General features: G+C 35.7%; 2 protein-coding genes across 4 annotated transcripts; one reads left to right on the forward strand and one right to left on the reverse strand.

The window, feature by feature from the left end:
- Window positions 1-43: 43 nt before the first annotated feature.
- On the reverse strand, window positions 44-2,432 carry LOC102601846 (protein NUCLEAR FUSION DEFECTIVE 4-like). The gene is made up of 2 exons (XM_006352806.2): window positions 912-2,432; window positions 44-847 (listed from the first exon to the last, which is right to left on the reverse strand). The coding sequence occupies exons 1-2, from the start codon at window positions 1,835-1,837 to the stop codon at window positions 343-345; spliced, it is 1,431 nt and encodes a 476-aa protein (XP_006352868.1). The 5' UTR covers window positions 1,838-2,432; the 3' UTR covers window positions 44-342.
- Window positions 2,433-7,260: 4,828 nt separating this feature from the next.
- LOC102602178 (uncharacterized) lies at window positions 7,261-23,820 on the forward strand. 3 transcript variants are annotated; one of them, XM_006352808.2, is made up of 6 exons: window positions 7,261-7,471; window positions 8,153-8,227; window positions 10,490-10,553; window positions 10,630-11,200; window positions 23,189-23,274; window positions 23,437-23,820. In XM_006352808.2, the coding sequence occupies exons 4-6, from the start codon at window positions 10,735-10,737 to the stop codon at window positions 23,575-23,577; spliced, it is 693 nt and encodes a 230-aa protein (XP_006352870.1). In that variant the 5' UTR covers window positions 7,261-7,471; window positions 8,153-8,227; window positions 10,490-10,553; window positions 10,630-10,734; the 3' UTR covers window positions 23,578-23,820. The 3 variants fall into 3 exon arrangements, with proteins under 3 accessions (XP_006352870.1, XP_006352871.1, XP_006352869.1); XM_006352809.2 differs by lacking the exon at window positions 8,153-8,227 and having other exon boundaries at window positions 10,627-11,200; XM_006352807.2 differs by lacking the exon at window positions 8,153-8,227.
- The last annotated feature ends 289 nt before the right edge of the window (window positions 23,821-24,109 follow it).

Below are 24,109 nucleotides of genomic sequence, written 5' to 3' on the forward strand. Positions count from 1 at the left end.
TCAATGTCACTGGACCAATCTCTGACAGAAAAGGATTTGCCAATTAGCAAAAAATCAATCAACGCTCTTACTAATGGTGGTTGACAATAAAAAATTTAACAACTTGAAGATTGAGAAATTACAAATATACAGAAATGACTTGCAATACAAATATTATTTCACTCAACCAAGGAATGCTTTTGCAACAGCAAAACCAGGCTATTGTCTTCTTCGTCGTTTGCTCTCACCTGGAAGTATTCTGGTGATGGTTTCCAGTGTCACATTATAATGATATGTGGAAATATGAATTGGCAGACAATGTCTTTTTTCAGGATGCTTATATTTCTATCCTTCGAGGATACATTACGTACGAGATCTTCCATACAGATTAGCGTACACTGTCTTTGTGCGGTACACCAGAATCATGCTTAGAACAGCTGCAACAATGCAGAGTCCTGACATTATCAAGGAAGTCAAGAAGAAGCAAATGGTACCTTCACACTTGAGAGGTTCATCCATGTTCAAAAATCTTGTCAAAACTGATGCCATCAAGCGTCTTTCATGGGGTTGTTGAGCTTGCTTTTCAGCTTCCATGTCATATATACTACTAGCAATAAGACCTGAGAATACTAATGAACCAGCTGGGTTGGCAATAATGAGGAAATTGTACAAAGCCCCAAAGTTCTTTAACCCAAACAATTCAGAAGCAGCAGCTGGCACAATCGCCCAATGAGCTCCATAACCAAGTCCAACCAAAAGAGTACCAATATACACAGCTCCAGGCCAACCCATAGCAAAGAAGAAATGACCAAAGGCCATCACAACTTGAGCAATAGCCATAGCTGCATGCCTTGGATATGCATTATCCCTGTTTGACAAGGTCGTGTGAGAGATTTATGAGATTTGAATATGCATTTAAGATAAGTTAATACCTGACTATTATCTCAGAAAAGTATCCACCTCCAATACGGCCAAGGAAGTTCCATATGCTAATCATCGAAACAAATACATGTGTGTTTTCATATCCTAAAGATTGGCTCATTTGTCCCAAGTTATCAATGACAGTCAAACCAGATCCAGAACCGAAAAGCAGTGAGAAAAACATAAGCCAGAAATCTGCTTTTATTAAAGCCTGGACTAAAGTAAAGTCCTCTCCCCTACGAGGACCTCGTCTTCTTTTGATCCTCACAGCTCCTTCTGCTAGTCTCACTTGTAATTGCCCGATTCTTTTTTGCTTTTCTAAAGCAGGAAGCAAGTCTACTCCCTTTGACTTCTCCTCCTCAGCCTCACTAAATATAATTTCTTGACCATCGCCGTGTTCTGATCTGCCAGGACCTTGATCGCCTGACTGAGATAGAAGTGCCTCTTCTTCTGGTACTACTCTTGGCTCTTGAGTGAAACTCAAATAGATAGGGATCACAATAGGGATTATCAAAATGACAAACAAAATAACTGTGAAGATTATAATAACATTTTGGCTAACATCAATAAAGTCTTCAACAAGCATAACTCCCATTAAGTAAGCAGCTAATATGAGGCATATACTGTAAACACATGAAAAACTTAGTCCATCAGAAGGCCTAACTTGTTTGTCGCCTCCAACAGGCCTGATTATAAACATGAGAGCTATAATCACCATTGCTGGTGCAACGGCAATCATAAATATAAGTGAAGCGTGATCCGGGGAATGGATTACTGCATATATCTGAGTTAAAATAGCACCACCTAAGCCAGCAAATCCCTTAAGAATTCCAACCACAGGACCACGACTTTTTGGGAAATTTCGCACACAAGAAACTAAAGTTGCTGTGTTGAAGTAGGTTTCACCATTTGTTCCTACAAATATAAGAATGCACATCTGCAGAAAAATAGTTAAACTTAAGTCAGCTGTTAGGGCAAAAACAAATTGTGTGACAATTTTGCACTCTAGTAGACACTAATACGTTATGCCCAATTTATGTCATTGATAAAACAATTCATTATGATGGTCAGCAAAATAGGGACTGAGGAGTGAGGTCAATGGGTTTTTCTTGTAGGAAAAGGTTTGGAATTGACTAGTCTCTTTCTCGTAGGAGAAGATTTAGGACTCTATAAATAAAAGCTTATTCCTTCTAATTTAATTAGCATTCACAATGTAGTTCTAGGGGATTTGAGATTTATGGTTAAGGGGGAGAATCTGTGGGATACAAGTGATAGTTATCACTTGTGTAAACCTCCTTGTACTCTCATATTTATATAGTGGATTGCTCATCTTTTTTATGGATGTAGATCGATTGACCGAACCACGTTAATTCTTTGTGTCTTATGATATGTTTCTCGTTTGTCTTCTTACTCATGATCTTTCGAGGTTTGCTTTTATAACTTCCGCATGAAACCAGAGGCGGACCTACCTTATTAAGTGGGGGAGCACGTGCACCCTTTAACTTCGGAAAAAATCATGTGTGTATGTATATATATATATATATATATCTTGAGAAACTGACAGAAATTAAGATATAATTAATAGTGCATCCATGAGAATCATATGAGTGTCATTGTGCTATTGATACAAGCTAAATGATTCACCCCCGAAACATGGGTTCGAATATCCAGTCTTAGCTCCATCATACATATCTTAACGCACTCTAATGTATGCACTATATGTAAGCTTTGTTTCCTCTACATGTATTATTCCAACAATTCCCTTATAAGTGAATGACTTTCGTTATGGATAACTTCGACATGAATTCTAAATTGATTCTCAAAATAGACTCATATTCCTCTTTATTCTCATTTTTGTTATGATAGTTGTAATATAAAGGAAAAGTTCTCACATTGGTGAAAGAAGTATCTTTTAGGTCTTTTTAAGCATTACCCATTTAGAGGGTGTTGGATTGACTTAAAAGTTGGTCAAACCTACTTTTAAGTCAGTTTTTGACTTCTGGATGTGTTTGACAAATATAAAAAATAACTTAAAATAAGTCACGAAGTGTTTGGCAAGGTAAAAAATGACTTAAAATAAGTCAGAAACTAGAAGTAGGTCTCCCTACTTTTTATTTTTTGACTTAAAAGTCATTTCAGTTTGACTTTTTATTTTTGACTTAAAAGTGACTTTTTTTAAGTCAATCCAAACGGGCTCTTAGTCTATTTAATAAAGTAAGTCGACTTATATATATTTAATAATATATATCTAAATGACTTGGACTTGAGGCGCGGGCCGGATCGGATATTTAATTAAATTTAAAGATTTATTTTTTCGTAATTTATTTTGAATAAATTGTTTATTTAAAATTTAAATTTTAAAATTTTTGTATGTTCAAATAAGGAGCAACAAAAGTTTTTCTTTTCAAAAAGGAAGCAACTAAAAATTGTGATTATTTAGAAATGAGTTTCTTTCATAAAAAGTCATTTGTACATGACTATTATGAAAAGTCATCTAAGTTCATGAAAGAACGTGACTATTATGAAAAGTCATCTCTTAAGTTCTATAAATACGAAGCATTCCGAAAAGTAGCGAATTCAATTACATATATGTTTTTAGCTTTGTTGTATCCTGATAGAAAATTGTTTGTATCCCTAAAAAAATATACAGACAATAACTCTTGAAAGATAGTGATCTTTCAGCCTCAAAACTTTTAATTTCTCTGTTATTTTTCTTCTAACAACTTCAACTAGCATCTCTCAAACTTTCATAGTATAAGTTGGTAGGTTTGATACATTCATAAATAACTAGATAGATATGGCCCGTGCTTAATACGGGCTCAACATTTAATATTTTCAAGTGGTATATACTTTGCATGGTAATTCGGTGATGATGAAAAGAAGAATAGAACAACAGTATAAAAAATAATACATGTGATAGTAAATGTGCATGTGAAAGGAAGTTTGAGTTTGAAAATTCAACTTTCTTCTTGTCTTAATTTTTTTTACATTATTTAAGCATCTTCATTTATAATATAAATGAGCATATTACAAACTTTGTGGTGATCATAAGACATCTAGTTCTCTATAATTTTTATATTCTTCAAGCTTGTTAATTAGTAGAGGTTTGATATACTTCATTAGGATTTTATAAGGAGAGGCCTAGCTCCCCTTGCTTATACTTATCCATGACTTTTTTTATTTTATTTTTAATAAAACGCCACAAGACATTGTCTAATGGTACAGATTTGCGGAAAACAAAAAAAAAGTGTATGTGACTTTTTATTTTTTATTTTTAATAAAACGCCACAAGACATTGTCTAATGGTGCATAGCTGCGGAAAACAAAAAAACATGTGTATGTGAAATGGTTGATGTAGGTAAATGACATAATCATTATTAAAAAAACAGTGAATACCGACCTAAAAATTACCGACCTCAAATGGAAGTAGGTATTTTTTTTTAAAAAAAAAACTTTAGAAAACCGACTACAAGGGGTCGATTTTTATGCAAAATAAAACGGAAAAACCAAATACCGACCTCTGGAGGTCGAAATTTTTCCTAAAAAAAGGGAATTACAATAAAAACTGACCTCTTAATGTCGGTATAAAATAAATAAATAAATAACAATATTTTAATTTTTCTCAATTAAATATAAAAAACAAATTTGAGAATTTTTTTGAAATAATTTTATTTAAATCGTCTTCCGGAGGATGATTTGTGTAAAATAAAAAACAAAAAAAATTATAATACCGACTTTCGAAAGTCGGTAAAATTAAATAGTATGTAATTAAATTAATTTCCATTAAAATATTTATATAGTGACTTCAGAAAATTAATAAATTAATATTTTCAATTAATTTAAATAAATCGTCCTCCGGATGACGGTTTTATATAAGTTAAAAAATAAATTAATATAAAATACCGACCTCATGTTGTCGGTATTTTTTATTTAATATAATTACTTTCAATAAAAGCGACATCGGAAGGTCGGTTTGTTAAAAATATTCCTATTAATCATAATTTTGCGATTGTGCATAATACTAAATTTTCATTTTACACTTGCAAAAATTGTTTCAAAAAGTGTAACAATTTTGTATAATTTTATAAATAGAAAGTTAGAATTCGTGGAATAAACAAATAAACAACAATAATTCATATTTAGAGTATGAAACTACGTTGATATGAATTAGGAGATAATTATACTTATGTTTCTAGAGTAATGTACAAATTCTATCAGTCCGTCGTCAAATCATGAACTTAATATTTCATGTAATGATGTAGAGGTGAAGTGCTAACATATAATCCATTCGAGTATGAAATACGAGATAATACTTGTAGAAATGTCATGATAACAATTAATTATAAATTTTATATTTATATAATTAATTGTTTAATTATTTGTACGTATAACCTTCAATGTGATCTTATATTATTTTATGAAATAGACAATAGAACATCGTAAATTACTGTATAAAGAAAGTTCTATCAAGATTATTATATACGTTCGATCTTGAATGGATGTCAAGTGTAGTGATCATATCGTAGGCAATGATGACATGTAAAGGATAATTCATCGGAGTATGAAATACGTTGATTAATTATATACTCCTCGAGTAGTTTAACAAATCAAGTCTTGTATATTAGTGGTTCAGATATGAAATACATTATCAATTAAAGAAGGGGAAAAGGACAAATATACCCCCGAACTTTCAAAAATGGTATGTCAATACCCTCCGTCATACTTTTCGTCCATCAGTACCCTCGCCGTCCAATAACCAGTGCACATTTACCCCTCCTACTAACGGAAGACTCATTTTGTACACATGGCACAATCCTACACCTCAGCCCAATTTGACCAAATATTTGACCCAAATTTCAAATACCCACCCCATTACCCAATTAACCCACCCGATTTACCCACAAATAAACTATCAAAAAACATAAAGAAAAAAGTCCCTTTACCCATTCTTGAGAGGTTCTCAAGAATGGGTTTGAAGTTATTAATATAATAAAGTGGGTGGATATCATCAATGCGGTTTAATCTGGATAGTTTGGATGGATGTGTATGAATCAGAGATAGCATTAAAGAAGAATTCAACAGTGGAGACAAAAAGAGTTCCATTGATTCAGGCTGAAAAGAACCATGGAAATACCCGCAGGCCAAGAACAAGAGAAGTTAGTTCTAAGTACAGGTCACCTACTCCATCAGCTTCCTCTGGCCCTAGACGTTGTTCTTCTCCAAATGTCACAAGAATTGGAACTACTGCATCAACACTTTCGTTACCTAAGAGAGCTATATCGGTTGAAAGGAAACAACCAACGACTCATTCATCACCTACCAGTCCATCACCATCAACACAGAGGCGTATCCAGAATTTTGAGATGATGGGTGCACTATTACGAAAAGGTCGATCTAAGATATAAATTTGATCGATTTAACATTTAGGTTCTTATCACTAAATATAATTAAAATTTTAAAATTATAGGTCCAAAATTATTTTTACCTATCCAAACCACTTAGAGAGGCGTCATTCAAATTTAGAAATGAAAATAAAATGAGATAAATAAAAGATTCAAATTTCTAACCTCACTTAGAGAGGTGCACCTAATCAGAATCGCACGGTATGATACTTCAACTATGGGTTCACATATCTATATTTTAATATTTTTTTAAAAAATATAACACTACTATTTATGATTTCAGGAGGGGAGCATGGGTTCACGTGAACCTGGTGACCCCCTCCTGGATACGCCTCTGCATCAACACCTGTACATGATACATCTGCAGAAGAATAGTTGTCCAGAAAGATGGCAGGCAATAGGGTTTGTGAGATAAACGAAAGAAACGGGTAAAGGGGCTTTTTTCTTTATGTTTTTAGATAGTTTATTTGTGGGTAAATCGGGTGGGTTAAATGGGTAATGGGGCGGGTATTTGAAATTTGGGTTAAATATTTGGTCAAACTGGTTGAGGTGTAGGATTGTGCCACGTGTACAAAATGAGTCTTCCGTTAGTGGGAGGGGTATATGTGCACTGGTTATTGGACGGCGAGGGTATTGATGGACGAAAAGTATGACGGAGGGTATTGACATACCATTTTTGAAAGTTCGGGGGTATATTTGTCCTTTTCCCCATTAAAGAAATACCGATGATTAATTCAAGGAGATTTATATATTAAATTCGATATTGATAAACTTCTATTGATCGATAAAATTAAATTTATATAATTAGGTATTAAGAGGTCGGTATATTTAAATTATTATTTTATTTAAATAATATCAACTTCACGATATCGATTTTTATTAAATATTTTTAAATATAAATAATTATTTTAAAAGATACCAACCTATCGTGATCGGTAAATTAAATACTTCTCTTACAAAAAAAAAGAATGATAATATCAAAACCGTAAGTCAACTCTCACTCCTCTCTCACCCGACCCACCCCCATCGGCGCCCATCCCCACGCATCCCCGACCGGCGCTGCCTCAGCAGGTCGCAGCAGCAGCAGGAGGTCGCGCCACCATCCCGACCGGCGCCGCCTCGATCAGCCGCAGCAGTTCGCGCCACCATCCCCGACCTTCTTACTCAGGGTGAATTTTTAGAATTTTTAGAACCCAGTTCGAACTAGCTCATTGCTGATGTTTTGTCCTCGCATTGGACTGTTTTTTGTATGTTTTATTTTGAGAATCAAACAACTGTGTTTTTGTACTTCCTCACCTAAAAGACTAGCTCATGTGGTTTCATGCTTGACTTTAGTGAGAACTTTGTAGCCAAATAATCTTGCAAACCAGTGACACTCTCAAAGGCCTATGGACAAATAGTTTTTCTCTGCTTGCTTAGCATCAATCTTCTCAAAATTTACCTTGCGTTATAAACTTTGGTTGAGGTAGAAATGACATAAGTCTGATAAACACAGATGCAGTTGATTTATTATAACAAATACTGCCTTAATGAGGTTTGTCTTACATGTAAAAGGCCTTGTAGTAATAATAGTCAGTTGGGACCAAATTGGATTTCTCATCATTAGATTGTTTGTCCAGTAACCAATGGGAAAGAAAAAAATGATTGTAGCCATGTTTAGGGCATTGTTTCTTGGCTGGAGTGATATTTTCTGTTGCAGTTCTGTAAGCATGAAACACTTCTTATTTCCTGTTCAAAACATGAGCTAGTCTTTTTTTTCTCTTTCTTTTTGGCTATGTTTTTCAGCATTTGTTCTCAATTCTTATACTACTTTCAATGAACCGATTAGCATTTGTTTCTTTTCGTGCTAGGCAACTGAGGAAGCTCAACATCTAAAAAAATTGATACAAGACTATAATGCTTCTTTCATCAAAGTAGGAGATTAGGTTTGGTGCTTCTAAATTTCTAAAGTTCAAGTACAATTGTTTTCTATAATGTGTTTGTGTCCACACTAGTTGATCCTATTGATGACAAAATTGATTTTCTTGCAAGATCGATTTGTGTCCATCTAGTGTTGACACTTAGCTTTAAATTTAGAAATAATATATTTGTTAAGCATAAGTACCAACACTAGTTGATCCTATTGATGACAAAATTGATTTTCTTGCAAGATCGATTTGTGTCCATCTAGTGTTGACACTTAGCTTTAAATTTAGAAATAATATATTTGTTAAGCATAAGTACCAACACTAGTTGATCCTATTGATGACAAAATTGATTTTCTTGCAAGATCGATTTGTGTCCATCTAGTGTTGACACTTAGCTTTAAATTTAGAAATAATATATTTGTTAAGCATAAGTACCAACACTAGTTGATCCTATTGATGACAAAATTGATTTTCTTGCAAGATCGATTTGTGTCCATCTAGTGTTGACACTTAGCTTTAAATTTAGAAATAATATATTTGTTAAGCATAAGTACCAACACTAGTTGATCCTATTGATGACAAAATTGATTTTCTTGCAAGATCGATTTGTGTCCATCTAGTGTTGCTATTAAGCTTTAATTTAGGAATAATGTGTTTGTTAAGCATAAGTACCAACACTAGTTGATCCTATTGATGACAAAATTGATTTTCTTGCAAGATCGATTTGTGTCCATCTAGGGTTGACATTTAACTTTAAATTTAGAAATAATATATATGTTAAGCATAAGTACCAACACTAGTTGATCCTATTGATGACAAAATTGATTTTCTTGCAAGATTGATTTGTGTCCATCTAGGGTTGACATTTAACTTTAAATTTAGAAATAATATATATGTTAAGCATAAGTACCAACACTAGTTGATCCTATTGATGACAAAATTGATTTTCTTGCAAGATCGATTCGTGTCCATCTAATGTTGACACTTAGCTTTAAATTTAGTTTTGAGTTGTTTAGTTGGTGGATTTAGTTGTTGGAATTAAGTCAAAACTAATGTAGTTAAAAGTTAAAAAGTTGTTAAGTTGTTTAAATAAGTTAAAATAAATAACGTGGTTTAGTAGGTGGATTTAGTTGTTGGAATTAAGTCAAAACTAATGTAGTTAAAAGTTAAAAAGTTGTTAAGTTGTTTAGATAAATTAAAATAAATAATGTGATTTAGTTGGTAGATTTAGTTGTTGTATTAAGTCAAAACTAAACTAGTTAAAGTAAAAAAAGCTTATTCCGACCTAAGCTGGGAAGTCGGTATTTGGTCGGTATTTCAGGGAATATTGACCTCCGGAAGTCGGTATTTGTAGGTCGGTCTTCACTCTTTTTTTAGTAGTGAATAAGAGTATATAGTGTAAAAGTTAACAGATCATTGCATCAATTATCCTACTTTACAACCACATATATCTTTTATAAATGTCAAATCTGATAGACTTAAAACACATGAAGTTCAAAGTGCAATAATACAACTAATTTCTCCCATTCCTTCCACAAACAACTTTACTGCAGACATGTATCTTTTAAATACTCTTCAGTTGTTAAAACCAGTCATGCCATGCTCCTAGTCCATACATAAGAATACATGTTAGCCTGAAAACATTGTGGCTACTTTCCCTGTACATTTTGATTTCAAACAATTGGATATCTAGAGAAGTAGTGGCAGTAATGGATGGAGTAGCCTTAAGCCACATATTCATGAGGAAAATTGGTTAGAATGTCAAAAACATTATATGACATACCACATCTTTTCAACTTCTGCAATAAAATATCCACTCCCATTGTTGAGATTATGTTTCCAACACTCATTGAAGATGATCCAATATCTCATTTTCTTGGCTAGAAAAAAAAATCAAGCTATCATCCAATAATGCCAAATAGCTTCATAACAGGTCTGGCGATATGTCATATACTGAAAATACTTATTTTACATTTGCGATCTTCAAGAAGAACTGAATGATAAAAACAATAAGCACATACTGACATGTAATGACATGAAATAGAGCAAATTGAAAATGGTGTTTTGAATAAACCTCAGTTGGCAACCTTGCGTAATGGAAATACCAAGCTTTTTGCACGCAATACCACGATAATAAAATCGTAATCTAAAAAGAAATATTTTTGGCCTGAAACATGTTATATAGACGGGATGTCATGCAATGCAAGAATCATGTGAACAGAAAGCGTATAATAAATCAAGCTTTCTTCCTTGCATCTGAAAATGTCTTCTTCTTTGTAGGTGTACCTTCTGGTGGGGAATCTCGTAAGAGAGTCGAAACCTAGTGCTCCAAATTTGTAGATCTGTAAGTATTTCTCTTCCCCTTTTTCTTTTGTTCCAGCTGAATTGTTCCTTAATACTCCTCATTTGATATGAAGCAGGACGGAAATTGCTCCCAAATTACTTCATACTGATCTCCTAGCTGGACATAAGGACTTCAATGCATATCTGGTTCTGCGATTCTCACTTCTGAATCTCAAATTAAAATGGCTTCAGCAGAAAACAATGGTGCCTCTAGCCACCCCTCCAGTACCGGCGCCACCACGAAAACCACCGTTGTCGATGGCATAAACGCTGGCCTTATTATTTCAACCACCGAGACCATACGTTTGTTTCTCGCCGGAGCTTCCGCAGGAGTTGAACTCTCCGATGACCTGAAAGAACTCGCGTCTTCCCTTTCCGATCATCCCACGGTACCATACAAACATCTGAGGTCGGTTTGGATTGGGTCTAACCCTGCAACACGACCTGATCTGATGGGCTTGTTATCCGGATCCAATTTTGTCTTCTGCAGTCCAAAATCTAGAGAAAAAAGCGAGGAACTCAAAGCTCGGTTGAGGAAACTAGAAGAAGCGTCTGAGAGGAAGGCGTATGATGAATTGGTGAAGGATATTACTCCTAGGAAACCTGTGGATGAACCTTTTTCCTCTTATAAAGATCAAATGGGATTTGGTGAGTCTCTCTTTTGCATATTATAATGATCTATTGGCATTATTGAAGTTGTATTTCCTAGTTCCAATTTTATTGACATAGTATTGGAATGAAATCAGTCTGAATAGAACAGAATGATGACATAGGATTCATAACCCCAATTAGTATGAATTAAGGCCATAGTTGATTGATATTGATTGGAATCAGCTATTGAGGTGAAAATTGAAATTTTATTTAAATAGAAGCGAGTTCAAAAAGCTAATTTTTTGGAAAAATTTGAACTTTCTTATTCCAGTAATATATACAACAGCAACAGCAACAACAACAACAACAACAACAACATACCAAATGTAGTCCTCTAAGTGGTGTCTGTGAAGGGTAGTGTGTAAGCAACCTTATCCCTTGAATGATGTTCAGTTTCCCCCACTCCCAAGCTAAGTAATGAGCGAGAAAGACGAATGCCAAAAGAAACTATTTACGTAGTAATAGTAAGTAATAGCGAGAACAGGAAAGGTATAATTTCATCCGTCCTTCCAATAAAGCAAGCGACCAATGATTGCCATCAAAACAAGTTGTATAGACTATAGACTTGCAGGATCAGGTGGGAACTTGACAGGTAGAGAGGTTGTTTCCAATTGACCCTCAGCCTAAGACACACACACACATATATATACATATATATATATATATGTGTGTGTGTGTGTGTGTGTGTTTCTAAGAAAGTGAACACAATTTTGATTTAACAAAGGTTCAAATTAGGACAGTTTAAAGTGGGAGTTAGAGTAGTTTTAACTATGGGATATAAATCATAATATGGTGGCAAGAGCATTAGCATGGGTTAGTCAAAAGCTTCAGTTTTTTTTTTGAATTTGGTAAGGTTGTCAAAAGCTTCAGTTGAAAAGGAGTGATTTCTGATACACTTCATCATCTTCAGAATCTGATGAGGTGAAGTTGGTTAAGACTTACTTATGTCTACACACATATGTAAACATCCCCTTTTATTGGACAACAAAGAAAAAATTGTCTGGAGCAACTCTCTAGGTTTCAGACTCAGGAGTTGACTTCAGTTTTTTGCTGTCAAAGGCTTGTGTGATGGCGTGGTTAAGCCCTGAAACTAGATGGAAAGCAGGCTGATTACATTTCTCTCTTGCACTGCTCTTTAGTTCAGATAGGTGCTGAGGGATGCGTTTGATCATGCATGGATCTTTCTTGAAGCTAGCATCACTAAACAATAACTATTTCACTTAATTATACAGTTCCATATCTTTTTGTATAATTGTTTTTGTGTTTGCAGTTATTGTTCTTTGATTGCATTTATATTTAAATTTGCACCTTTCTTCATCAAACCATCATTTTTCTTTGCACTTAAATCCCAACAGACCTCAGTGCTCCTTTTTTTTCCCGCCTTTGATAACATTGCTTCCTATATGAGCATTTAGAACTTGTATTTCAAAGGTATAGGGCTAATCAAATTTCTTGTGTTCCATTATAAGAGGGCTGTTTTGGTTGGAAAAGATGTGGATCAACCTTCCAAGAGATTTCTTGCTAGGCTACTCTTCGATTTGCTTAATAAATAACCTGATGGTAGAAGTAACAAAGTAAGTTTGAATAAGTGTGTCTATTGGGATTCATCGGAAACAACCTCTCTATCCCACAAAAGTAGGGGTGTAAGGTCTGCATACATCCTACCCTCCCCAGACTCCACTTGTGGGACTACACTGGGTATGTTGTTGTTGTATCTGTTGGGATTCAAAGATATTGGGAATTATTGCTTGTAAATGTTCTTCTGAAGATTATTTTTTTTGGACAAAAAATGCTCTTCTGAAGGTTTTGCAAGCCTCATATGATAGATTATAGGCAAAACGTCTTTATACATTTGACAGGGTGTTGCCAAAAAAGATAAGAGTTGGAGATAATTTTAGTATCTAGGCATGATTCATAATCAGACTTGTTGTTCGCATGCCAGCCTTGTTTTAGCCGCTAAGTTTCTCTAGACTTTTTTGTTAACTTTTAGCCATTAAGCAGTTCGTTCTTGGAGGCAAAAATCATACAGAAATTAGTGATGTTTTGCTGAAAATTAGAGGATCCTATATCACTATCTGCCATGCAAAGCTTCAATATCTTCAAAAATCTAGTTTTACCAGACATATGAGATATTGATTTTTGATTAGTGAGGTCATCTTGTTCTCTTGTTCTTTGTCATGTGCATTTCTAGGGAATATCATGTAGGAGATCTGATTAGGGTTCCAAGTGTTTCTGTGAGATTTTTCGTTGTATATAAAGAATAAGTTGTTACTTCCTTATGGTGTTTGACGTGGACACGGAGGTTAATATTTTAATTTGACTTTACATATTGTATTTGTGATTGCTGAGGAAAATATTAAAGTAATGGTTAAAAAGTTTGTTTGATAGATGAACCTAGCTATCGATGATTAAACTTTGAACAGACGTGATGTTTTTTTTTAATTAAACTGCCTCCTTTGATCATTGATGAGCAAAAATTACAAGTTTGAGTTTGGCATACCAAACTGATTACATGAGCATAGAGTAGAGACAAAGCAGTTTGTTTCCTAAACTAACTGTAGCTCTGGTAGAAATGCAGAGGTCAAGGGGGGTCATATACAATAGTTGCTGGTTTAAAAGTTTTTGGATCTGAAGGAAGGAAAATCCCATCTGTCCATATTAACTAGACCCTTAACATGTCTAGGAAGTTCCGAGAAGGAGTTGAAGACATGTACTCCAACCAAACCATGACCGAGGGCTGCTAGTTTATCAGCAGGTTTGTTAGCCGCCCTAAAACAGTGACTGATATTAAAACCATGGTAATCAACTAACTTCTGAATCTCCTGAATCTGGTTCTCAAGTGCCCAAGGAGGTCTCCATTCTTTTTTTATCCGTTTAGTCAACAACATGGAGTCTGTCTCTCCCCATACCATGTCGTAGCCTCTGTTCTTACACCAGTTGAGCCCAAATAGCATTGCGGTTGTTTCTGCCATGTTGCTTGTGCCTTGACCGAGATTTATCGAATAGGCAAAAATCAGAAAGCCTTGATTATCTCGAATTATTTCGCCGCCTCCACAATTTCCTTGAAGGCAACTCCCATCACTATTGAGTTTTACTATCAGTGTAGGTGGTTTGAGCCATCTAACCATGATAAATGTCCTTTGTTGGATTTCAGCTTCAAATATTTGGCATATGCTATCCCATGTTGCTCCAATTCTGGCCTTGCTAAAGGAACCTTGTAACCTGCAAAATAGTAAAAATGTCATTAGTTTTTGTTCTATAGAGTGAAGGTTTTTCATCCTCAAACTTGCTACTACATCTTGCTCTCCACAATTCCCAACAAATAATGGAAGGTAGAGTTTTAGCGATGAAAGCAGCTATGGGGTTGCAAGTCCTCAAATTCCACCAATTTATCAAAAGCATCTTCAGACAGATGTTCCTATAACTGATTCCCAGAGGACCCGCAAAATTATTCCACACTCTCTTGGCATGATCGCCTTGACAAAAAAAATGATCTACCGTCTCAATTATATTGATTCTGTTAACATCATCACAACAGTGGCATCCTCGAGGAATATTGATGCCTAATCTTGCCACTTTATCATTAGTAGATAATTTATCATTAATCGCCCTCCAAGTAAGAAAAGACATTTTAAAAGGAATGCTGCTGCTCCAAACATTATTGGAGATGTTCTGATTTTTTTTTTTTTTCTGATGTTGCTCCAAGCCAAACAAATGCTGAATAGCCCGGTAGTAGTATGGGTCCAAATGGCCTTATCATCTTTATTGTTGTCAAGAACAATTCCTAGGCTAATAAGAACCTTGCAGTCCACAACAAAAGTATGATGATGAAGTGGCTTTGGAGATACAACTTGGAAGACGCAGGGATCTGGAAAGAGGTCATCATAGCTAAGCATGGAAGGCTGAATCAATGGTGCACAAATATTACTACACTTCCTTACGGAGTGGGACTGTGGAAGAGTATTAGGATGTTGTGGGACACATTTGATCAGAACGCTTACTTTGAATTGGGCAATGGTTTACTCCTAAAATTTTGGACAGACAAATGGCTTGGAAATAACACTCTTCAGGAGAATTTCCCAGATTTGTTTACAATTGCTCAAGATCCCAATTCTGTTATTGCTGCTAATAGAGAAGGGATCAATTGGGATATGAGATTTAGAAGGAATATGCACGATTGGGAAGTGAATGATCTGGTAAACCTTTTTGCTAGACTACAACACTGTCACATTAATCTCCAGGCAGCTGATAAGCTCAAGTGGGGACACCAGAAATGAGTTTATACAGTCAAGGAAGGTATCAACAATTGTGCTCTAGAAATCCTGTGATAGATAACTGGCCCTGGAAACTCATTTGGAGGACCAAGCTACCACCTAAGGTAGTTTTTTTTACCTGGATAGCTCTATATGAGGCATGTCTCACCCAAGACAACATAAAGAAAAGAAAAATCCAATTCCCAAACAGATGCTATATGTGCAAAAAAGAGGCTGAAACCCCAGACACCTTCTTCTTCATTGTGAGGTGGCCTCAGAATTATGGAGCATGTTTTTTTGTCTCTCTGGCATCAATTGGACCACACCCCTCACTGTTAAGGATGCATATGAGAGTTGGAGTCTATGGAAAGTTGACAAAGCCATCAAGAAGATCTGGATTATGATACCTGCTTGTATTTTTTGGTGTATTTGGTTAGAGAGGAACAAGAGATGTTTTGATGGAGAGTCAACTGCTTTAGGCATTTTGAAGACTAGGTGCACTGAAAATTTGTTTAGTTGGACCAACTTGTATCCTGCTGTTAATGCAGAACAACTTCAGGATTTTACTAACTCATTAGCTCTGGCTTAGATAGTTTGTATAGTTAGCCAGAGATTTTTTTGTAAGCTCAAATGCCATATCTTGTAAATCTTGCATCTTCTTGATGCTGTTATTAATACCACTTATCTTATCAAAAAAAAGGTCACAATATCCATTTTGGGCAATAACACCAGATTTATGCATGTGACAGTGACATGTCCTGGTAATTCATGTCACAGAAGAAAAAATGCACCATTGTTAGCACATCTGTTTCAATTATGTCCGAACAGTATCGGTAGAGCTTCCCAGTGAAACCATGTGGACCACCTGAACTATCTACATTTAGACTAAAACAACTCTTCACACCTTCTATCTCTGGAATTTCATGAATCTAATTATTCAGTTCTGCATTAATCAGTTGAGGTATATGATTCAGTATCATCTCAAAGTTTGTTGGAATGTGATCCTCAACAATTGATCTGTGTAAAATCATCTTTTTTAGCTCCATATTGGGTTGAGTTTGAAGACTATTCCACTCCCAAGTACTATTCTTAAGAATAGAATTGAGCTTGATTTGAGTATGACCATTTACATTAGAGGTGATCAGATAGAGAGGTCCTAAGTTGGACCAATTATCAAACCAAAATGATACATCGCCTCTTCCTAGTTTCCACAGAATATACTCTTCAGTGTTGTGCTTGATTCCTTGAAGAGCTTTCCAACAGTGAGAACTTCATTTGGCTAATTGAACACTGATCAGGATGTTGGTCAACGAAGTATTTAGCACACATGAATTCTCTCCAAAGAGATTTAGAAGTTCTAATATTCCACCATTGTTTAGCCTTAAACGCATTACATATGTCATTGATCCTTCTGAAGTTTACTCCTCCTTCATCATAAGGGTAACATAAGTTATCCCAAGAGATCCAGTGATATTTTCCCTGGTGTCTTGGCCAGACCAAAAGAACCTAGCTATGCATTTTTCAATCAGCTCCATGGTCCCTTTGGTTGGGTTGACAGCACTTAAGAGATGGATAGGAAGAGCTAGTAGAACATGCCTGATAAGAGTAGCTCTTCCTCCGGTAGAAAGGAATTTAGTGTGCCAACCCTTGATTCTATTAATGACCTTGTTGACAATATCCGAATAGTAGCTGATGTTTTTCTTACCGGTAATCAAGGGACATCCTAGGTACGTAATAGGAAACTTTTTATTATACCTCATCCCTGTGATAATCTTTAGTCTGTTGATGGCAGACAGACCACTTTTAGAATTCATGGGAAAACAGCTTTTATTCTTGTTGATGAGTTGACCGGAAACCTTCTCATACTTGTTCTGAGTCTTAAGAATCAGTTGGAGAGATCTTTTACTCCCGTTGCAGAACAAAATGATGTCATCTGCAAATGCGAGATGATTGATACTAGGGCCTCTATTGTTCATGTAAAAACCTTTATAACCAGGAGAGTCCTGTAAACCATTCAACATTTGAGATAAAAGCTCGGCACTAAGGATAAAGAGACTAGGGGATAAAGGATCACCATGTCTCAAGCCCCTAGTCAATTTGAAGAAACCGTGTCTTTCACCATTCACAATAACAGAGTACCAGTTATTAGAAAGGTAATTATAGATAATATCAACCCAAATTTCAGCAAAACCCATTTTTCGAAGAGCTAAACATAAGAAGGTTCAAGAAACTCTATCATAAGCTTTAGTTATATCTAGTTTCATGACAACATTACCTCTTCTACTTGGTTTGTTGATATCCTTGATGATCTCTTGGGCAAGCAGAATGTTCTCAGTGATAGCCCTACCCTTGATAAAACCACTTTGATTCCTAGAAATAATCTTAGGAGAACCGTGGCTAATCTGGAGTTGAGAATTTTCGAAATGGTTTTACACTTTTACTGGAGACATTACACAAACTGATAGGTCTTAGGTCAGAAAAACTTTGAGGGTGATCAATTTTGGGAATCATGATTAAACACGTGTGGGTGAAATTTTTTGGAAGTACTGTTCCAGAAAAGAAAGCTACAATAGCTCTATGAACATCTGAGGCAATGATAGGACAAACACTTTGATAAAAACAACCACTTAGTCCATCTGGGCCAGGGGCACTGTCAGGGTCCAAGGAAAAAAACACAATCTTTAATTTCTTGCATCGAGGGAAGGGAGTTAAGCATAATATTATCATCATGAGTAATGCATCTTGGAAGACAATTGATGTCCTCCCAGTTAGTATTGTGATACTCTTGGCTGAACAGAGTCTTGAAGTACTTCACTGCTCCTTCGGCAATAGCATTATTACCTTTTAGCCACTGATTTTCATCATCCTTGATTTTTCTGATATTAAGCCTTTTTCTCTTGTCTTTGATAATGCTATGAAAGTAGGCCGTATTAGCATCACCCTACTCAAGCCATTTGACCCTAGCTTTTTGCCTAAGGATGGAGTCTTGCAACTTGATAAACCTCGTGTATTCTGCTCTGCATCTTGATAACTCATTTTTATTGTCAGCCGAATTGTTATAGATACTGATATCTTCAAGAGCCCTTATCTGAGCTTCCAATCTTTTGGGTTCTTCATAAATGTCTCCAAAGGCATGTCTTGACCAGCTGCTGAGTTTTTTGCAGGTATTCTTAATCTTTTGATGAAGAACATACATAGGATTCCCTATTACTTCTTCCTCCCAAATGTTCTGGACAATATTCAGGTAGTCACTATGTTCAGTCCAAATATTGAGAAATCTAAAGTACTTGATGTGTTGAGTAACCTCATTAGCATCTTCACCAGCAAAGGAGCATGATCAGAACATGCTCTAGAGAGGTGAGTAACACTAGTTGCATTGTAGACATCAAACCAAGATGAATTATACACCAGTCTATCAAGTCTTTTCCAAATAATGTTTGGAGGGTCTCTATTATCGCACCAAGTATATTTGGAATCATAATAACCTGCATCCTGCAATCCACAAACATTTAGACATTCTATGAAATCGAGACTCTCCTCCATCCTATGGGGTCTTCCCCCCATTTTTTCATCCCAGGAGCAAATGACATTGAAATCTCCAATTGCACCCCAAGGATCTGAAATAGTGGAAGCAATGTTCTTTAAGTCTGCCCATAATTCCTTTCTCAATTCTTCAGTGCATTTGGCATAAACCACAGATAGGAAGAAAACAGGATCAACATCGTGAGCAACTCTGAGCAGTACGTATTGATCCTTGTCTTGAATAATGTCAACAATAACTTCATTCGACCAGAAGATCCATATTTTGTTGGAGCAGTTGTTGTAAGCATTTTGAATGCCTAGTTTTCTTCTAAATTTCTCCATTTTCCCACTATCCACCATGGGTTCTTGAAGAGAAATCAAGGGAAGTTGAAATTGTTGTTGTAGTAGATTGAGTCTTTCTACGGATCCTTGAGATCCTATCCCTCTAATATTCCATGATAGGGTGTTAATCATTGGAAACTTTTAGGGGAAAGGTTGTTTTGTTCACTTGTTTGACAAGTCTGAAGTGACCTATCTTTGACAAACACCCCCCCTGTAAATTTATTATTTCTAGGGGATAGGTTGTTGTAAAACATTACTTTCTGATTGACCTGCGCAGTATTTACATAGGAATTTTCATTTTTGGAGTTGTTCCTGATGATATCATCATCAGATTTGGAGGAAGTATTGTCATCCTCAAAACACTTCATGAGCATATCTGTTCCCGAGGGTATACTTCCTTCATTAACCAAAAGATTTTGATCTCGATACGTGCTCCCAGTCCCCTTCTTAACCTGAGCATCATCTGGAGGATCTGGTTCAATCGCTCTAGCCAGTTCTCCTCCCATGTTAGAAACATGGTTGATTCCTTGGTCCAAAACGCTATCCCCTACACTCTTCAACACTTCCTTACCTTTAGGCAGACTAATAGCAGTCCATTGACCAGGAGGGACTTTGCTTCTGACTATTGTTCCATTGAATATGTGAGCGACTTCCCGGCAAGAGTGACATCATTTGGAATGTTGATCCCATTTTTGAATTTTCTCTTGTTGTTTTCCAGCGTCTCAATCTTTTCGACATTAACATTCACCATAGAAGCTAAATCACCCTTTAGCTGGAGGTCAGGATCATTTATCTTTGTATTTGTCCTGCTTCTGGTTCTTCTTACTGATAAGTTGTTGGTTTGATTTTGAGTTTTCTCTAATTCCTTGGTGGTTTTAGCTTTGTCAACTCTTGTAGGCTTAGTGATAATCTGCTCCCGGGTGTTCTGATTTTTTTCATCATTGGCTCGGGTGATATCCATATCTTGTGTCTCCTCGTTGTTCAGTAGTTGGTCGAACATGTTTGCGCTTCCACCAGTGGTATCAGATTGGTCTGTTGTGTTACCCCCATTCTTGGTGTCTCTAGTGATGCTTTCCGCTTTGTTTTTCCTCCTGTCCACTTGTGTCCAACCTTCTTTAATGGTCTTGGCAGAAATTTCAGCAACTTTGGACCCATGAGCTTTGTTATTCCCTATTGCTTCTCCTTGATTTCTAAGTTGTTTGTTTCCAGATCCTTGTTGGCTTGATTGCTTTGGGATGTTGGCGTTGTTGCCATGTTGTTGGTTACCTCCTTTATTTGGTCTATTGTCGTCTTTAATCTGTTCATTTGCATTATTCTCATTCTGTAAATCCGGGTGGAGGATTCCGCATTTAATTTGGACATGCCCTTGTTTTTTACAGTGGGAACAGAAAAGAGGAATAGCTTCATATTCTATTTTTTGAGCAAAGCTTTCCAATTCCCCTGCTGTGTTCCTGATTTCCACACTGATCTCATGAATTAAAGGTCGGATGACATGTAAAATAGCATGGGTAACACATAATGTTGCAAATGTATTCACCTACTATGTTAGCTCATGAGCCGATTGATGTTGTTCTTTTGGGGCATAAGCCTGACCGACTGATGCTTTAAAATTTGGCATTTCAAGTTCTTTGCTGTAAAAACCAATATTGGATTAGGCTTCTTTCTTAAAATGGGAATGCACATAGGGGTGATTAGTTCATTGTCTGTAACCTCCTGAGATTTTGAGGCAGAATAATTGGATCAATAGGTGTTAAATTGTCAATAGAGATGTTGGAGGGAGAGGGCTTATTTTAGAAAAAAAAGAGATGTTGGGTGGACTGGTGGAGAGGTAAACTTCCACTACTAATTTATAGAGATAGGTATGAATGGAAAATCTTGAAATTGGGGATAAAATTTGGGTTTCAACAAGAAGAGAATACATCAAATACCAAGAATATGTGAATGAGCTTCTTTTCATTTTCTATTCTTCAAACGAGTTGCTAAGTTTGATCTAAAATTTAAAAGGAACTTATGCATTCTTCTCTCTTTTTTGTCATTTCCCTTTTATATGTATAGCAAGTCTTTTCGTAGTTTGGTTGTAATCAACGCCTGTGCCCAGGCTTCCGGTTGCAGTTTTGTCTGCCCTCCTCAACCCTAAAAAATTGAAAAATGCATGATCACATGCTTGCTGCATAGAGTATGGTAACTTGTGAATGTTTTTCTTTTTTACTTTTGAAGTTTATGTTTGTGAATAGAGAAAAGAAGAGAGATAACTCGTGTTGAATAGATTGATGAATGAGAGCCTTCTTATAAAAGGGCTATGAAATAAGTAGTAATGTTTTCCTGATTTTTGGCATATTACTTGTGAAAAATTCATTAAGGATATTGTCTACATTATTTTGTGCAATTATGACTTAGAGAATAAACTTTAAAGACATTCCAACATATAGTTGCATTAGGTTTCTTGCTTTCCAATGTGTACTCCCAATTTTAAGGTGGTGATCGGAACTGGAAAGCTGAGCAGAGTATCTGGATAAAGTTACAGTATACTGTTAAAGAAGCAGTTATTTCAGTAATATTGTCGTTGAAATGTCAAAAAATAAAATTGACTTGGTACCATCAAATAGTATGAATGACGGTGGTCCTATGAATGGAAACTAAGGACATGCATGACACCAACTTGACTTGATTGTTAACAAACCTAAACATTCCTTTCCTTTCCTTTCAAGTTTCAAATAGTCTCTCCTGGATTGTAGCTGGTATGGTACACCATCATTTCTGTTGTTCGTATGCCTTTGCTGTACCAACTTCTCAAAAAGTCCTTGTTACATTTTCGCATTGTCCAATGAATGCCCGGTAAACTCAAAAACAGTTTCCACGATTTTAAAACTACCGGGCTTGCAAAAACAGGTGGCTTATACATTCAGGCTTAATTCAACACAGGTTCTGGCACCTCACTAGCATACCTCTTTTCTGGAGGTTTTCCTGTGTTAAGTATGCTTCATTTGCAACCAACCATGCTACTTTCGGTGGTGCTTTTGTTCTCCATATGTTCCTCCATGGCTAGGTATTGGGCCTTCGTTCTTCAACAGTCAAAAAACTCATGGTAAGGACTAACAGTGAAAGAACCTGAACTATGCATCTTTGAAAATTCATGTCATCATTGCTGGACAAGGTTTGAAAATGTTCCAATTATCTAATAAAATATGTTATCCTGTTCATTAGGGTTCTTCTGAAGCTCAAATTCCATTCATTCTAATTTATGTATTCGGCAATTATTGATTTCACATTCTTCCTTAACAACTGGGTACTTGTGGACTTGACCTATTTTCCTTTAGCTGAATGTTAGACACAATAGGGGCTTTGGAGAAAAAGTCCTTTTAACAAATTTGATGAGTTCCTTTTAGAACTTGGATTTTTGCTTTTTGCCTATTGCTTCTGTTTTTCTGTTTGTACGCATGTACGTTTTTGTTGTGGAAGCGAGTGCTTTCTTTTGTTTCCTCATCTTGCTTCTTTGTAGAGTAGTGCAGCAATTCTTGGGAGAAGTTCCAGTACTGACTGATATTTCATGAGTTAATTGAACAATAAAATCAAACCCATTAAGCTGCATCCGTATGAAGATATATCACTTGATTTGCTAGTATCAACTGTGAGGTTGATACAGTTGCTGTGTCCTGATTTGACCATGTGAGTGAGAGAGTTAGGAATGATCTACTATCGGTAACTTGTATATCTCTGGTCTTCACCAGCTTTTTTCATTTTCGTTCCTCTTCCGCTTGTTCAGGTTAAGTTCGCTGTTAGGTAGCTCCTTTCTTTACAAGTTCCTTTTGAATTAAATAAGAATTTGATTTGCAGTTTAATTCTAAGTAGTTCTGGTCCTTTGGTGCAGGCTTACATGTTGGTATAGCAATGTTTACTGGCTATCTGATGGGATATTTTGCATTCAGGGCCTTATTTAATCACAGTCCAGCAATGGTAAGTTCTTAATTTGATTTCCTCGTGATTCTATTCGATACAACCTCTATACGTGGAGCAACAGCAACTATATAACCGACCTCTTCTCCTGTGCTTTTGTTTACTGTATCTACTTCCTCTGGTTCACTACTCTGTATTGAAGTCTCATTGCTCTTTCTTCAGAGCGCTGCTGGAGGCATTCTTGGATTGGTCATTGCCATGCTTGTCGAGACACTTCTCTTTATTATCAGAACTTCGAGTTTAGATAAAAAACCGGCTAGAAAAGCCACTTCGTTCACAACAACGCAGAAGAAGAATCAGTAGGTTTCATCACAAGAAGTTGATTCTTTCTATGTTTCCTTAGAATAGGAATAAATATTTTGGTATTGAGCATCTTATTTATTTCTCCTCCTGTGAATTTTTATTCTGTAAAAATATGTATTCTTTGATTTGTGTAGCTCACTATAGGTTCGTTATAAGAGAATTATTGCACTGGCAATGCAAAAATATTTATAATTGGGAAGTTTGTCTTTGGCACTTGGAATACAAAAGTTAATTTTATTGTCATTCACGGAAAACCATGTGTTTTGTTTAGTACTCCCCGTTCACTTTTTTTTGTTCACTATTAAAAATAGTTGTCCGCTTTTACCTGTTCAGTTTGGAAATCAAGAGATAATTTGTCACTTGGTTTCTCTTTCCTCTATTCCATATTGATTGAACTTTTTAGGCTTTTTTCATTGTTCAAAATAATTGAATAGTTCTCAAGGTCGAGATGGATATTTGAATTTTTTTTCATATTTTCCCATTCCTTTATTGAAGTCTACTTATAAAGTTATAATTATGATTTCATGAAAAG

The sequence above is a fragment of the Solanum tuberosum genome, unplaced genomic scaffold (genome assembly GCF_000226075.1).
Source record: "Solanum tuberosum cultivar DM 1-3 516 R44 unplaced genomic scaffold, SolTub_3.0 scf00144, whole genome shotgun sequence".
NCBI lineage: Eukaryota > Viridiplantae > Streptophyta > Magnoliopsida > Solanales > Solanaceae > Solanum > Solanum tuberosum.